At 43.8% G+C, this 17196-nt stretch overlaps 4 protein-coding genes across 5 annotated transcripts; all 4 read left to right on the forward strand.

The window, feature by feature from the left end:
- Nucleotides 1–2717: 2717 nt before the first annotated feature.
- On the forward strand, nt 2718–4458 carry LOC102629304 (tropinone reductase homolog). 2 transcript variants are annotated; one of them, XM_006480792.4, is made up of 6 exons: nt 2718–2884; nt 3046–3130; nt 3231–3438; nt 3629–3845; nt 3933–4039; nt 4140–4458. In XM_006480792.4, exons 2-6 carry the CDS (start codon nt 3093–3095, stop codon nt 4314–4316), a joined length of 747 nt encoding a protein of 248 aa, XP_006480855.1. In that variant the 5' UTR covers nt 2718–2884; nt 3046–3092; the 3' UTR covers nt 4317–4458. The 2 variants fall into 2 exon arrangements, with proteins under 2 accessions (XP_006480855.1, XP_006480854.1); XM_006480791.4 differs by lacking the exon at nt 2718–2884 and having other exon boundaries at nt 2894–3130.
- A 1142-nt stretch (nt 4459–5600) lies between these two features.
- On the forward strand, nt 5601–6488 carry LOC102613969 (tropinone reductase homolog At2g29330-like). The gene is made up of 3 exons (XM_025100080.2): nt 5601–5977; nt 6075–6187; nt 6289–6488. The coding sequence occupies exons 1-3, from the start codon at nt 5818–5820 to the stop codon at nt 6481–6483; spliced, it is 468 nt and encodes a 155-aa protein (XP_024955848.2). The 5' UTR covers nt 5601–5817; the 3' UTR covers nt 6484–6488.
- Nucleotides 6489–7780: 1292 nt separating this feature from the next.
- On the forward strand, nt 7781–10096 carry LOC127903110 (uncharacterized). Its single transcript, XM_052443776.1, has 2 exons — nt 7781–7944; nt 8979–10096. The coding sequence occupies exon 2, from the start codon at nt 9119–9121 to the stop codon at nt 10094–10096; it is 978 nt and encodes a 325-aa protein (XP_052299736.1). The 5' UTR covers nt 7781–7944; nt 8979–9118.
- On the forward strand, nt 8043–8924 carry LOC127903109 (uncharacterized). Its single transcript, XM_052443775.1, has 2 exons — nt 8043–8612; nt 8694–8924. Exons 1-2 carry the CDS (start codon nt 8043–8045, stop codon nt 8922–8924), a joined length of 801 nt encoding a protein of 266 aa, XP_052299735.1.
- Nucleotides 10097–17196: the final 7100 nt, after the last annotated feature.

Here is a 17196-nt window from a genome sequence, read left to right on the forward strand (position 1 = left end):
TAAACTAATAAATATATGGGTGTCAATTTGTGTAGTTATGTCATGTCTAATATGTGTTATGTTAAATTTAAATAAGTACGGATATGACCCATTTATTAACCGTGTCGAAACATCAAATGTGGATATGACTCGTTTATTAATCATGTATTAATGCAACAAAAAATTTAATTTAAAAAATAACAACTATGTCAATATTATTCTTAAAAATAGGATATAAATAAATTAACATGACATAAATATGATATGGATATGACAGTAATAATTAATTTAATGTTGTGTGTGCGTGTGTGCGTGTGCACACACATTTATATTAGTTATTTTTTCAATAATATTAATACATACTAATTAATATTTGTGCCATAAACATATAATTTGAAGTGCTTTAACATAAATATGACATGATTATTTATTGTATTTTATTGTGTTAATCCATTTAATACTCATATCAATATTTGTTAACAAGCATATAAAAAATTGTATCGACCCATTTTATCACCTCTAATTAACACCCTTACTTCCAATAAACTTTCAAAACTTCTTTTCTGATTTTATCATAATATAATTTCTAAAATATTATAAATATCAAATAACACCACCATGAATGGCAAAAGTAACCTCCATCAAAATTATTCCAAATGAAACGGAATTCTTTATCGTTTTTTCTTATTTTTCAATTATCAAACATTGCTTAACATATTGACATCACACGACTATGTAATGCACCCCATAAATAATAATGTGCAATGATTGGAATCTCAAAGATACTAAAGTGGGGAACAAGAAATGAGCTATTGCTCTCTAATAAAATTATTGAAGAACTAGCGAACTGACTATCTCCCTAAAATCAATAAAAATTCTAACTTAGTTGTAAGCATCTTTCGTTATAGGCTAACGACTTACATAAATTACCAGGTGTTGGTTTTTGACTTTGACTTTATCTCAAACAAGAGAAATGGGGAATAGTTTGTGTTTTTACGTGGGTTTAATTTGATTTTTTTTGTCCTTCAATATAATTTCGATAAAGTACAAAATTGTAAAATACTCAAAGAGATTATAAGAGATTTTCAAACGGTGCCAATAATCCATCCCAAAAAAAAAAATGCAATTCAAATTAACGGTCCCAAGTACATGTAGTCCAATTTTGCATATCATTTTTTTTTCTTTTAAACGAAATTTATTATTAACAAAGATTAATCAGTTGTTGAAGTTAAGGACTTTCTCTGATTCTTTTTGCGTTGTGAGAGAATACTCTTTCTCTATATTTAAACGTGTGATGATGAGTGAAAAAAAATGTGATAGCATTTGTTTTTCATCTGAAATGTAAATATAATTGGATTTGATTAAAATTTAGATAGGATTACAAGTAAAAATTGAAATCATATGTTTGTTTTATTTTTATGGCATTTGAATGGAATATCTAAAACAAATTTATACATACTTGAAATAGTATTGGTAAGGAAAGGTAATGGAAGCAATTTGAAATGCATTTTGATCTTAGTGATGAATAAAAAAAAATAATTTCATTTAGTAACGACTTTTTAGTCTTAAATTTAAAAGAACATCTAATACAATTTATTAATCGAAATTGAACCATATTTCGTCTTCAGTCAAAAAACAAACAGGTCCAAGGATTTACATTTAATCTAAGGTGAGATGGGGTAAGGTGCATGGTTTAAAAATAAAATAAAACAAACAAACAAACAGGAACTATGTCTCTCATTTTCTGATTTCGCTACATCGCTACATCTTGGTAAATAGCTTGACTTAAAAATGTGACGGGACTCGCATGGTTTGTTTTTAAATTTTGATATTCCTATCAATCAATCATATCTTGCTATGCACAAGTGCTTGTGACTCTAGTTATTCATGGAGAAAAGGATATCTAGACGTTCGAGATTTTGCTCAATGTATATGTAGATCCATAAATCATCATGCAGACCCCTACATTGACTATTATACCCTTTGATTATACTAACTAAAAGATTAATTTTAAGATTTTACATAATATAAAATAATTAATTTGCAGAACTAAATTCTTTTATTTATTGTATTTATTTTAAAATTTTATTTTTATTAATAAAAAAATTTAAAATCAATCTTTGGGTAAACAAATCTAATACAAATAAAATATGTCTAGTATATTAAATTTTTTAAATTATTTCCTTTAATATTCAACATATTTTAGAGAATGTAAATTATTTTATTTTATTATATTATTATATTTGTATGCTATTATTTATCCTTTAAAGTCACATTTATGGGATTCCTATAATTGAAGAGTATTATTGTTGTTGTTATTATTATTATTATTATAAAAATAAAAATAAAAATTTAAGTGTACAATGAAGCAAATATAGGGTGTCATTATCCCTCAATTATAATTTATAAGTAGTCAGTGTACTTTCAATGTAATTACTAGATAAATTAATAAAATAAAACTCATCTTTTCATCCATAAATGACACCGAGATTTGTATAAATCCAAAGTCCATATCCACCAGCCAGGCTGCACGCCATCTTAGAAATTGACTCCTCAAAATATCATTTTCTGTTACCATCAATTGATGGCGATGGTGGTAATGACATGAAGGCCTGGCTTTTGGGCGGCATCAAATTCTCAATCACGTTAATGACACGAAACATGATTGTCCCACTTAAGATTTTATGTAAAAGTTTTATTAATGCGTTGTCCCGCTTCCAAAGTTTAAAATGTGATCATGGAAACTAGTTAATAATTTTTCAGTCGAGCTGGTTGGTAGAAAAAAGTTTCAAGTCTTGCTACAGTCGGGGAGTAAAATAAAAAGGAAAAAAATTGAAGGAACTGGAAAAGACAAATTCTTACGCTAGGATTTCTCTGGAAGGCCGGTCTTTTGATTCTTTTCGAGGTTTCTGATTTGTTTTATTTGCATTCTCTTATACGACCTTGACAATTATATCAAAATATTTTTATCAAGTAAATTGAATGTGTTTAAAGCCTTTTAGCCAAACTTCGAGCTGAAGTAATTAGACTACTGGTAATTTAACAACATTGAAACAATCATGGCAGAAACTGCAGAGCCCGTTTTCGGAGACAAAAAATGGTCACTGAGGGGCATGACCGCACTGGTCACCGGCGGTACCAGAGGCATTGGGTTAGTAATAGTAACTTTCTCCAAACTCACAAGTTCTGTTTCAATCTTTAGTTATTTTCTGCGTTATTTGGATTGATTGATTATGTTAACTTTGTATCAGATATGCAATTGTTGAAGAACTGGCACGATTTGGAGCATTGGTGCATACATGTGGCCGCGATCAGAACATGATCAATAAGAGGATACAAGAGTGGGAAAGCAAAGGGTTTAAAGTAACTGGCTCTGTATGTGACCTTTCATTTGGTGACCAGAGGGAGAAGCTTATTGAGACTGTCTCTTCTGTTTTTGATGGCAAGCTTAACATCCTTGTAAGCGTCTAGCTTCAGGACCTTACTAGTATTTCTGTTTTAGACCGATATGTACGGTTCCTACATAATTAAAGAAATTGCAAGATTGGAGTAAAAATTAGTCCGACTTGGATTACAAGCTATGAATTATATTGGTTCTTTCTTTTCGAAACCTTTGATGGGATTTCTGCGGCTGGTTATGTTTCTTCAGGTGAACAATGCTGCACTAGTTGTGATGAAAGGGGCTACAGAGTATACTCTGGAAGAGTACTCAAGTGTAATGAGCACGAATGTCGAGTCTTCTTATCATCTCTGTCAACTTGCACATCCCCTTTTGAAAGCATCAGGAAATGCAAGTATTGTTTTCATGTCTTCAGTTGCTGGCGCGATAAGTATACCAAGATTATCCGCCTACGCTGCATCCAAAGGTACGTAACGTGTCATGAATTTTGAGCTTTGAATGCCAATGCTCACTCACAAATCAATAATTTTATTGCTGTGCGATTCTGTTTCAGGAGCAATCAACCAACTTACAAAGAACTTGGCATGCGAATGGGCAACTGACAGCATTCGTGTAAATGCTGTTTCCCCTTGGGCTGTCAATACTCAGATTTCACCACCTGTACTATTCTCCCATAATTTCAATATGTTAAATAATTCTGTACATATACTGAAAATTTTGGAAGTTGCACGGTTACATTTTGAGCTACTCTTTGTTTCAGGATTTGAATGATCTTCTTGTTCAGGAATATGTAAAGCTAATAGCAAAAACTCCTATCGCACGCAGTGCAGAACCTAACGAGATTTCGCCTCTGGTGGCATTTCTCTGCTTGCCTGCCGCTTCATACATCACCGGGCAGGTTATTTCGATTGATGGGGGGTATACAGCTGGCAATTGAGCTAAGAATTAACTTATTTGTCATATGTTAAGGGGAGGGAACACATATTCTATGCAATATGTTGTTTCAGGTGCTGTAACATTTTAAGCTAAATTGTCACAATATGATTGTTTAATAAGAAATCTTGAACTTTCTGAGTTTATTTTCGTTTTGTCAGCTGATAATTAAAATCATAATGTAAAATTCATAAGGGGCGCCGCTTCTGTACATGCAAAGACAAAAACAAAGACATTTTTTAAATGACTCCCAATTTATTCGTGTGGCTATGAAATATTGAACCGTTGTGTTTCTATGCTTTTGGATAAGATAAGCTATTAAGCTTCATGATTCTCATTATAATGAAGTGGATATCTAAATTTCTATCATTGGATGTTAATGAAGAGTGCATTGAGGACAGAATTAGTTGGGTTAAGGACTTGAATAAATAATGGACACAACACATGGGAGAAGAAGAGTTGAGCCGCAGAGACAAAAAATGGCACCTACTGTTGATCATCTAACCAGTAATTAAGGTAACCTCAAGCATTTCCAGAAGTGTTAGTCAACTATAATCAGTACCAACTGCCAAAGAGAATGTATAGGTAAAAGATAATCTCTTCAAAACTAATGCCATGTTCCATCATTCGTGTGGTGTACCAGTTATGTGTGGTGGTCGAGTGAACAAAATTATTTCAGTAAGTTTGATTACTTGGGATCTGTGGTTCTCAAAAAATTCCAGCTCTTACCGCTATTGCAGAAAATTAAAAATCTTTTATCCTTTTCCAGAAAGTAATTGAAGAATCAAATCGATCAAGAGTTAAAGAAGCCTAGCTAGCTGCTGTCAAAAGCTTTTTGCATTTAAACTTCTTTAGTTGAAGCTTTCAGTAAACCGTGAAGAAAATCATGGGGGAGCACAAGTTCATTAGCAGAATTAAAAGATGGTCTCTCGATGGAATGGCTGCTTTAGTCACCGGAGGACACGAGTCATAGGGTAACTCTGATGATGTTTTTATTTCTTTCTTTCTATTTGGTTATTATCAGCATATTTAGTTTGAGCTTATTTGCTGGAAATTGATTGATTGCAATTAGGCATGCCATTGTCGAAGAATTAGCAGGATTTGGAGCAATTATCCACACATATTCACGTAACCAAACTGAGCTTAACGAATGTTTACAGGAATGGCAACTCAAAGGTTTCAAAGTGACAGGTTCAGTATGTGACCTGTCATCCCGCGAGCAGCGTGAGAAGCTAATGGAGACTGTCTCCTCCATCTTCCAGGGGAAGCTTAACTTACTTGATGTGTAGCCTCTTTAAGAGCTTAATAATGTAACTCTTAATATGCAATCTGATTCAGTTTCGATAAAGAGGTTGCATGTTTTTGCACGCGAAAGCGGGCCTCAGATGCCAGTGCTTTGAATTTTTAACAGATCAGGTTTTGGTATATAACGTGAAAATTTTGTTCAGGTTAACAACGCTGCGGTAGCTGTGCCAAAAGAAGCACTAAACACTACAGCCGAGGACATGTCAACTCTAAGAAGCACAAATTTTGAGTCCGTTTTTCATCTATCTAAACTTGCACATCCTCTGTTAAAAGCATCGGGAAATGGAATTATTGTATTTATCTCCTTAGTTGCAGGAGTTACAGCTGCTCCTCTTACTCCTCTGTATGGTCCATACAATGGTACGAATCATTCTACCTGGAAGTTTTCTATTACTCGAACAAATATGAAATTGTACATATGCATATAAACACTTTCTACGTACATTTGTCTTTACAGGAGCCATGAATCAACTTACGAAGAACTTGGAATGTGAGCGGGCAAAGGACAATATTCGTGCTAATTCGATTGCCCCAGGGGTTATCAGAACCTCTTTGAGCGATGCTATACGGGTATAAATCTCTATGTTCTGTGAAACTTTAATGATGTTATCTCTTTCATATTTCCACTTCAATATCGGCTGACTATACTGATTAACTCTCTATTTTCTCAGCATGATCCTGCTAAAAACAAAATTGTGGAAGGCTTAGTATCTCACACACCAATCTGCCGTCCTGGAGAGCCTGACGAGGTTTCCTCGTTGGTAGCATTCCTTTGTTTCCCAGCTGCTTCATATATCACAGGGCAAGTTATTTGTGTGGTGGATGGAGGAATGACTGTGAATGGATTTAACCCAACTCAGAACTAGCAACAATCTCTTTGTATTCTGGTAGGCACTTCTATCTTTCCTTAAATGTTATAAGTAATAAAGAAACCTCATTTTTTTTTAACTGTTGGTGACGAAGCAGAATTGTAAAGATAGAGAAAATAAGTTTCTCAATAAAAAGTTTATTGAATAATTGAGTTTGAAAAATTCTTAAAATAATGACAAGGTCTCTTTATTTATAATAAATAAAACCCACTTCCTTAAGTTAACTTAAAAAAAAATTAAATAACAATTATAATGGAAATAAAATATATTTTCCTTAAGTTAACTTATAATAGAGAATAGAGTGTTGATGCGGGATTCCGGTTCTCCTCGTTCTACGACCAGGATTTCTGCCCGATCAACTTCTTCACGACCAGAAGGTCTTCTCGTGAGGCTTCTTCTCCAGAGGTTCCTGCGCACACAGACAAGTCAGAGTACGCCGGTTGTTTTCCCGGCGCAAACCCTCCGACGCTCAAGTCAGATATGAAGGTTCGGGGAACGCTCGCCACAGATCTTATGGCTTTTTCGTCGTTTTCTCTTCTTTTGAATTTTCTTTTTTAATCTCAAAAATGCTAACCCTTTTACCTTCGTTGGCTACCTTTTTATAGGCTTCCCCTGAATCCCAGTCTTCCGCTTTTTTCGAGACGGTATGAGACTCTGACTGCTGCGTTATGGGCAAACGCGGGATCTTGCGTGTTACGCCACGGTTCTGGGGAAAGCGTGGCTGTCGTGGTTCTGTGAGATCTTGCGTGTTACGCCACGGTTCTGGGGAAAGCGTGGCTGTCGTGGTTCTGTGAGATCTTGCGTGTTACGCCACGGTTCTGGGGAAAGCGTGGCTGTCGTGCCTAGATTCTCGGACTGGGGAGCCTGTCTTGCCAACTGCCGTCGACCGGGTCTTCTCGCCTCTCGACCTCTAGCCGGAATGGCCTTATGCCTCTTACAGGAAATTGGCCTCGCGGATGACGTGCTCGTGGATGAGCAGGATATTTCTGCTCCTGTTCCCCCGCGCACCAGGCTTTTACGGGACATACCGGTTCGCAGAACTCTGCCATCAGATATCTGCTCACCATGCCTGGTCTTGTCGACGTATTTCTCCCAAACACCGGTCCCCCAGTTTCTGGTGTTGGGTAATGTAGTGGACCAGCAGTAGAAACTCGTTAGTACTCGCTCGCGTGGGATTGGAAAAGGCTGCCAAGAGTTATGTCGCATTTAATTGCGGACGAGGTGACGTGGCAGAAATCCCCCCCTCAATTTGAATTTCAAACCGACGGTTATGAGACCCTCGGGATTTGGCGCCGTTAAATGCTGGCAACCCAAGAGTCCGTCCTCTTTAGGAAAACCAAATCCTCTCGAACGGCATATTCATCATTCACTCCGTCTCCGTCTCTGTCTCTCCGGCAAAGAAGTTCCGGCATAAAAGGCCTCCATCTCTGACTTTCACCGACTGAACCATTACTTCAGGTATTTCTTCTATCTCCTTGGTCTCGGATAGTTGTAGATAATTTCTCTTCTCTTCTGTTTGGGTAGTAGTTGGTGGTGTTGTGGTTAGAGCTTAGGGAATGTCGAAGGGTAAGGAGAAAGTCGTTGAGATTGATGACGACGAACTAAGTTTCCTGCCCGGTCCGCTCACTGATCCTGCTTTTGACCCCGGGATCCCCTTAGAACCCGTCAGGTTTAGTGTCGGGATTAGTGCTAGGAGGATGTCCCCCCAAACAACCTCCACGAGCAGAAGCAATGGCGAGGAGGGACCTTCTGGCTCTGAGGACACCTTAAGTGAGAATGGGGAAGGTGACTCTGGTGAGGTGTCTCCATCTGGAACATCACGACCAGAAGAACAGGGTACAGTAGGAGGCAGAGCCTTGTCGCGCGATTATGCCATTGATTACATGACGTGCACGACCTTGTTTGATGAGCTCAATGACCTCCGGCTTAGGTATAGCATTCCTGGTGAGATACCTCTCAAGGTCCCAGGAAAGAAGGATGCTCCCAGCCGGCCTCCTAGGGGATACGTTACCCTGTTTCTAGAGAGCTTTAAGTACGGGCTGAGGTGTCCCTTGCAACCCTACTTTGCCCGGATACTTAACGGGCTAAATCTAGCTCCTAGTCAGCTGAATCCCAATGGGTGGAGAGTGCTCTCTGGTCTGTTCATCTTGTGGGACAGATGTTGCCAAAGCGAGCCCACGGTTGATGAGGTGAAGCACCTGTACCAGCTAAAGAGTAGCCCCAAAGATGCCGGCTGGTATTACTTCCAATCTAGCACCAAGAGCCGGAAACCCATAACCGATCTTCCGACCGGTGGTGGTGGGACTTGGAAGAGGAAATTCTTTTTTGCTGGGGGTCCTTGGGGTCAAGTTGCACAAATAGACGGGAAGGATTGTCGCGTCCCACCCCGTTTCGCGGTCCCAGGTTGCCTGCTCGCTCTAGATGTCTTGCATCCATAATTGTTCTTGCTTTTTTTTGGCTTGTCTCTAACCAAGTGTCTGTTTGTGTTGTAGTTTCTTGGGGTGTCCACTTCCCGCTTGAACCTGACCAGCTCAAACGGGTCGAGGCTGTACTAGCCAATTCCTGCTCGAGCCGAGAACTGTTAACTACATACAACTTGCTCGAGTCTCGCTTGATACTTCCTGGCCATAGGATGGAGGACGCTGTGATTGGGGCTCTGACCCGAAAACATTCCCGACCTCCAACCACGAAGAGGGACCAGAGTAAGGATGCCCCTACTACAAAGCGGGCCAACATCGTGCAGCAGGTCCCACCCTTGAAGATTTTACCTCCTGCTCCTGTAAAAGTCGGGGAAGCTAGTGGAGCAGCCACAGATCCTGCTTTCTCTTCTCCTCCTGTCGGGCCTCGATCTCGCTTACCTGACAGCCGAGCAGAACACCTGGTCCCTTACCTCAATGAGTTAACTAAACTCGTGAGCAAGAAGGACCTGGAGGACTTTGATGGCCGCACCTTGGGTGAGCTGGTGGGGGCCATGCAGCATAGCGCTTTCCACCTCAGCTGCATGACCACCTATTACAAGGCTAAGGTTGGCCGCTACGACTGGAAGATAAAGGAGGATATTCAATCGGCGACGACCAGAGCTGACGTTGCCGAGAAGAAAGCAAGGGAGCTGAATCTCGAGAATCTGAAGCTGATAGAGCAAGAATCACTTGCTCAAGCAAAAGCCATTTCCCTCGAGGAGGAGCTTACCAAGGTCAAGGAGGATCTGCAAAGGCAGAAGGCTATGTATGAGGCTCAGCTCGAATCTCTCCGCGACTCCCACCGAGCTCAGGTCGAGAACTTGGAGAGGGAGGCTGACCACCAGTACGACCAGGGACTTCGGCATTCCTATCGTTGCATCATGGCCGTCCTTGGGAAGCAACACCCTGATCTGAAGATGGACGACCTTGCAGTTGGTGTTGCTCAACATATGGACGAGGAGGCGGCCAAGGAAGATGCCGATGGGGTAGAGCCGATCGTGGTCGAGGAGGAAGACTCTCCTCTTTGTGCAGTCCCTGCTGATGTTGGCGAGGCGAGCACCCCCCCGGACGCAACTGGTGATACCCCTCCTGCACCTGTGAAGGTCCAGCCAACCGATGCTGCCGGGCTTACTGATCCACCATCTTCTTGATATATCTCTAGTATTGTAATGAACAATGTTCATGAAGATTATCCCCTCTGTTAGTTATTAACAAATTAATAAAAATGGTTTTTGATTACTTTCTTGTGTTGTAAGTGTGAATTAATTTTCGGTTGAGAATCTGCTTGTCTTTGTCTGGACGAGCAGGTTCTGGCTTGGCTCATGGTTTTGCCACATGCCTTTGGGGATTCTTCAATGCCTGGGATTCGGCTCGCCTTCGCGCGGTCGAGCAGATCCTGGCACGCTTGGCTTCTGCCTCGCCCTAAAACAGGCTTTGAGACTTTGTCGAGCCTTTGCATGCCTTGGATTCTTCGAGGATTGGGATTCTGCTCGCCTTCTCGTGGCCGAGCAGATCCTGGCATGCTTGGCTTCTGTCTCGCCATAAGGCAGGCTTTGAGACTTGGTGAGCTTTTGCATGCCTTGGATAATTTCTTCAAAGCTTGGGATTCTGCTAGCCTTCTCGTGGCCGAGCAGATCCTGGCATGCTTGGCTTCTATCTCGCCATAAGACAGGCTTTGAGACTTGATGAGCCTTTGCATGCCTTGGATAATTTCTTCAAAGCTTGGGATTCTGCTAGCCTTCTCGTGGCCGAGCAGATCCTGGCATGCTTGGCTTCTGTCTCGCCATAAGACAGGCTTTGAGACTTGGTGAACCTTTGCATGCCTTGGATAATTTCTTCAAAGCTTGGGATTCTGCTAGCCTTCTCGTGGCCGAGCAGATCCTGGCATGCTTGGCTTCTGTCTCGCCATAAGACAGGCTTTGAGACTTGGTGAGCCTTTGCATGCCTTGGATAATTTCTTCAAAGCTTGGGATTCTGCTAGCCTTCTCGTGGCCGAGCAAATTCTGGCATGCTTGGCTTCTGTCTCGCCATAAGACAGGCTTTGAGACTTGATGAGCCTTTGCATGCCTTGGATAATTTCTTCAAAGCTTGGGATTCTGCTAGCCTTCTCGTGGCCGAGCAGATCCTGGCATGCTTGGCTTCTGTCTCGCCATAAGACAGGCTTTGAGACTTGATGAGCCTTTGCATGCCTTGGATAATTTCTTCAAAGCTTGGGATTCTGCTAGCCTTCTCGTGGCCGAGCAGATCCTGGCATGCTTGGCTTCTGTCTCGCCATAAGACAGGCTTTGAGACTTTGTCGAGCCTTTGCATGCCTTGGATTCTTCGAGGATTGGGATTCTGCTCGCCTTCTCGTGGCCGAGCAGATCCTGGCATACTTGGCTTCTGTCTCGCCATAAGACAGGCTTTGAGACTTGGTGAGCCTTTGCATGCCTTGGATAATTTCTTCAAAGCTTGGGATTCTGCTAGCCTTCTCGTGGCCGAGCAGATTCTGGCATGCTTGGCTTCTGTCTCGCCATAAGACAGGCTTTGAGACTTGATGAGCCTTTGCATGCCTTGGATAATTTCTTCAAAGCTTGGGATTCTGCTAGCCTTCTCGTGGCCGAGTAGATCCTGGCATGCTTGGCTTCTGTCTCGCCATAAGACAGGCTTTGAGACTTTGTCGAGCCTTTGCATGCCTTGGATTCTTCGAGGATTGGGATTCTGCTCGCCTTCTCGTGGCCGAGCAGATGCTGGCATGCTTGGCTTCTGTCTCGCCATAAGGCAGGCTTTGAGACCTGATGAGCCTTTGCATGCCTTGGATAATTTCTTCAAATCTTGGGATTCTGCTAGCCTTCTCGTGGCTGAGCAGATCCTGGCATGCTTGGCTTCTATCTCGCCATAAGACAGGCTTTGAGACTTGGTGAGTCTTTGCATGCCTTGGATAATTTCTTCAAAGCTTGGGATTCTGCTAGCCTTCTCGTGGCCGAGCAGATCCTGGCATGCTTGGCTTCTGTCTCGCCATAAGACAGGCTTTGAGACTTGATGAGCCTTTGCATGCCTTGGATAATTTCTTCAAAGCTTGGGATTCTGCTAGCCTTCTCGTGGCCGAGCAGATCCTGGCATGCTTGGCTTCTGTCTCGCCATAAGACAGGCTTTGAGAATTTGTCGAGCCTTTGCATGCCTTGGATTCTTCGAGGATTGGGATTCTGCTCGCCTTCTCGTGGCCGAGCAGATCCTGGCATACTTGGCTTCTGTCTCGCCATAAGGCAGGCTTTGAGACTTGGTGAGCCTTTTCATGCCTTGGATAATTTCCTCGGTTTCAAGCGAAAGAAATTCCTCGACGTTCTATTAATGGCAGGATTCGGCTTACATGAAATTGTTTGGATATAAAGCGTGAAAGATAAACGATAATGAACATGAGCAAAAATAGCTTTCAAATGTCAACAAGTCTCACTGGAAGTATTTTCGGAGGTGTGCTGCGTTCCATGGGCGTTTCACCTCGTGGCCGTCCGTGCGAACCAGCTTGTAAGCTCCGGGTCCCGCTATCTGCTTGACTCTATATGGCCCTTCCCAATTCGGTCCCAGCACTCCTTGAGTCGAATCTTTGGTGCTCTGATTCACTCTTCTCAGTACCCAGTCTCCGACCCTGAATTGCCGTATGTTCACCTTCTGGTTATAATACCGAGCAACCCTCTGTTGGTAAATGACTGATCGCTCGGCCGCTTGCTCCCTCCTTTCCGTTAGCAGATCAAGATTCAAACATATCTGCTCGTCGTTCTCCTGCTCATTGAAATGACCTGTCCGGTGTGTGGGCATCCCTATCTCAGCCGGCACGACCGCTTCATGTCCGAAAGCCAAAGCGAACGGTGTCTCCCCAGTTGCGGTTTTGTGGGTTGTTCTGTATGCCCATAGCACACCTAACAGCTCGTCAACCCACGCACCCTTTTTTGCTCCAAGCCTGGTTTTCAAAAGCCTCTTGATGGTCTTGTTGGCTGCTTCTACTTGTCCATTCGATTGAGGGTGAGCAGGCGAGCAATACTTCAGCTCTATCCCGAGGTTCTGGCAGAACTCCCTGAAGCTGTGATTATCGAACTGCCTGCCATTATCCGTTACCAAGGCATAAGGGATCCCGTATCGACAGACCAGGTTGCTCCACACGAAGTCTGTTGTTTTCTTCTCTGTGATCCTGCTAAGGGCTTCTACCTCTATCCACTTTGTGAAGTAATCTATAGCAACTATTGCATGTGTTGCTGCTCCTCGTGCCTTTGGCAATGGGCCGATCAGATCAATTCCCCATTGAGCAAATGGCTAGGGGGATGTCATGGAGGTGAGCTTCTCTGGTGGTTGGTTAGAGAAATTTGCAAAACTCTGGCAGCTTACACAACTCCTGGTCTTCTCTTGCGCATCCTGGTGCATTGTCGGCCAGAAATATCCCTGCCTTAGAACCTTGTGGGCCAGGGATCTCCCGCCAGAATGATTTCCGCAAATTCCTTTATTTACTTCTCTCAGTACATAATCCGCGTCGTCCTCATCCAGACACCGAAGGAACGGTAGTGTATATCCTCGCCGATACAGTACCCCATCAATCATCGTGTATCTCGAGGCCTGGGCTCTAATCTTGCGAGCTTGCAGCTTATCTGGTGGTAATAGCCTGTCTCTAAGGTATGAAACTATCGGGTCCCTCCACGAGCGTTTTTGTTCTATCCGCAACACCCCCAAATTCTGATCGATACTTGGGCTGGACTTCACCTCCAGAGGGACCGCCTTTGGTATTTTTGGGTCGGCTACTGCTGCCATCCTAGCCAAAATGTCTGCTCGACTATTCTGCTCCCTGGGGATTTGTATCACCTCCACTGTTTCGAACTTCCCCATCATCTGCCTGACTATCTTCAGGTACTGCTCCATCTTCTCTTTTCTTGGTTGGAATCTTTCACTGACATGATTCGCAACCAGCTGGGAATCAGTTCTGATATTAACTCTGTCTGCTTTCACGGCCTTAGCCAATTCCAGACCTGCTATCAAGGCTTCATACTCTGCCTGGTTATTCGTGGCTGCAAATTCCAACTTTACAGCATAAGAGATCTCCTCCCCCTCTGGGCCTTCCAAGACAATCCCTGCTCTTGAACCCCGCTCCCCTGATGACCCATCCACAGACACCTGCCATACTTGAGTTTCGTCATTGCCTATAACCGCATCTTGTTGATCTAAGCATACTTCGGGCTCTGTGAATTCAGCTATGAAATCGGCCATTGCCTGGGCTTTTATCGCTGCACGGGGTTTATAGTCTATGTCGAACTCGCTCAGCTCTACAGCCCACTTGACGAGCCGACCAGAGGCATCTGGCTTGTGCAGAGTCTGACGTAATGGCTGGTTTGTTATTACTGAGACCGGGAATGCTTGAAAATATGGCCTCAACTTCCGAGCAGCAACCACAAGGGCAAGTGCCCATTTCTCCAACGGCGGGTATCTGGTCTCAGCGTCGAGCAGGGCCTTGCTGGTGTAGTATATCGGATACTGAACTCCTTCTTCCTCTCTCACCAGAACAGAACTGGCGGCCCGATCTGATATCGCCAAATACAGATATAACTTGTCCCCATCCCTTGGTGTGGACAGCAGCGGAGCTTGTTGCAAGTATTGCTTCAAGTTCCGGAAGGCTTCCTCGCATTCTGGGGTCCATTCTGTTTTCTTTCCCCTCCTTATCACTTGAAAGAATGGCTGACACTTATCTGTAGCCTTAGATATGAATCTGCTCAACGCCGCCAACCTCTCCGCGAGGCTCTGCATCTCCTTCAGGTTACGAGGAGACGTCATTTGCACAATCGCCTGGATTTTCTCGGGATTTGCTTCAATCCCCCTATGGCTCACCATGAATCCAAGGAATTTCCCGACTCGACCCCAAAAGCACACTTCTCCGGGTTGAGCTTCATCTTATACTTCTTCAAAAGCTCGAATGTCTCCTCGAGGTGTCTGACATGTTCCTTCGGGATTTTGGACTTGGTGATCATGTCATCCACGTACACCTCCATGGTTTTCCCAATCAACGGCTTAAAGACTTTGTTCACCAGCCTTTGATAGGTGGCCCCAGCATTTTTGAGACCGAACGGCATTACCCTGCAACAGAACAAACCTTGGTTAGTGATGAAAGCCGTGCTCTCCTCATCCTGCTCGTACATGGGGATCTGGTTGTATCCCGAGAATGCGTCCATGAAGCTAAGCAGACCATGTCCAGCCGTTGAATCTACTAGCTGATCGATCTTTGGTAAAGGGAAGCTGTCTTTTGGGCACGCCTTATTGAGGTCTATGAAATCCACACACATCCTCCACTTGCCGTTTGCCTTCTTTACCAACACCACATTCGATATCCACTCAGGGTAACTGACTTCCCGAATGAACCCTGCTCTCAAGAGCTTCTCCACCTCGCCATTTATAGCCTCATACCTCTCCTGGTTGAAGCACCTCCTCTTCTGCCTTACTGCCCGGGCACATTTCTTTATTGCCAGCTTATGACATGCTACCTCAGGGTCAATCCCTGGCATATCTTCATGTGTCCAAGCAAATACATCAGCATGAGCCTATAAGCATTTCACCAACTCCTGCTTTTGCTCTCCCTTAAGTCTCGACCCGATTCTGATCGTCTTTCCCGGGTTCTCTGGTCCCAGGCTTACTGTTTCCAGATCTTCTACAGGTTCTTGTTTGCCCTTCTTGTTTTCCACTCGGGTATCGAGGGATGTTATCTGCAGTGCTTCCCTTGCTGCCGAGGAGTAGCAGCTTCTTGCGATCCTCTGGTCTCCTCGTACCACTCCTACTACCCTATTCACCCGGTACTTCAGAGCCAGATAATGGTTGGACAACACCGCTTTGCTCATCCTTAAAAATGGCCGACCTAGGATCATCTGGTAAGGACTTTCTTCATCCACTACGACAAAGTCCAGTATCATTGTTCTGTCTGTCGGGGAGCTCCCAATTGTGATAGGCAGCTCGACCACGCCCAGAGGGACCAGCTTCCCTCCTCCGAACCCCTTCAAGGAGGTATTGGTGTATTCCAACTTCCGGTCGGCTATTCCCATCTCTTCCAGGGTTGACTTAAATAACACATCAACTGAGCTCCCCGTATCAATCAGTATCCGATCAAACTTCTTGCTAGCGACAGTAGCCTTGATGATTAAAGCATCCTCGTGGGGGTATAGAATCCCTTCCTCATCCTCATCCGTCCACATGATCGGCACTTGCCTGACTCTTGCTCGTTTGGCTGCTGGGGTGCTGAAGAGTACCTCTTTACTGGTCATGGCGTACCTAGCATAATTTTTTCTCGATCTGTTGGAATCTCCGGCCAATGTTGGGCCCCCAGCTATCATTCTTACTGCGGGCTGTTCGCGCCTCAAGTTTCTACCACTTTGCTCCCCTTCACCTGTTGTGGCCACCATCGGGAAGGTCCCATCTATAAACTCGTCCAGGTACCGATTTCTCACCAAATCTTCGACCTGGGTCTTGAGATCTCTACACTCTGCTGTGGTATGGCCATGAGTGCCATGGAACTTACAATAACGTCCTCTATCCCTCCTGTTGGGTAGCTTTGTTATTGGTGTAGGGAGGTGCAGCAGCCCTCGATCCTTTATGGCCTCGTACACCTCATCCAGGGACATCTTCAAGGAAGTGTACCGCCCATAGTCCGGGTTCTGGTCGATCAGGTACACTGCTCTTTCTTTGTTTGCCCCGCTCTGAGTTGGGGGCGGTGGAAGTACTTCTGGTCTACTCGCTCTGCTATCGTGGGGAAGACCACCAGATGCCGACTCATGCCTTCTCCAAGGCTCCCTAGCTGGGGAACAAGGAGGTTGCGCCCTGCTGCGCTGATACTGTGGTGGCCTCTGATGAGGCTGGTAAGCAGTTACCCGACCTCCTGCTCCACCACTGGAGGCCTGGTGGTTCCTCCTCCTGATCGGTCCATTCCCCGGTAATGCTTTCTTCTCTTTCCTCCCCAACCCTTCTAACTGGTCTGTCTTAATCCATGCAGCCTTCTCCTCTTCAATTTCGATGTCTCTCTTAGCTTGTTCGTACGCAGCTCATACGTTTGAATCGCTGGGCTTCTCAAATTGTACCACAGCCTTCCTATCTTCACCCCTTCCTTCAATTCCCTTAACGCTTGAGGGTGGTTGAAGGCCCCCAAGTCGAGGACAGCCCGATGAAACCTCTTGATGAATTCCCGAAGGGTTTCTTGCTCCCCCTGTTTCATGCTTTTCAGCTCCATCATGTCATCTTCCGGTGCCATTGCCCC

This window comes from Citrus sinensis, chromosome 6 (genome assembly GCF_022201045.2).
Source record: "Citrus sinensis cultivar Valencia sweet orange chromosome 6, DVS_A1.0, whole genome shotgun sequence".
Classification (NCBI taxonomy): domain Eukaryota; kingdom Viridiplantae; phylum Streptophyta; class Magnoliopsida; order Sapindales; family Rutaceae; genus Citrus; species Citrus sinensis.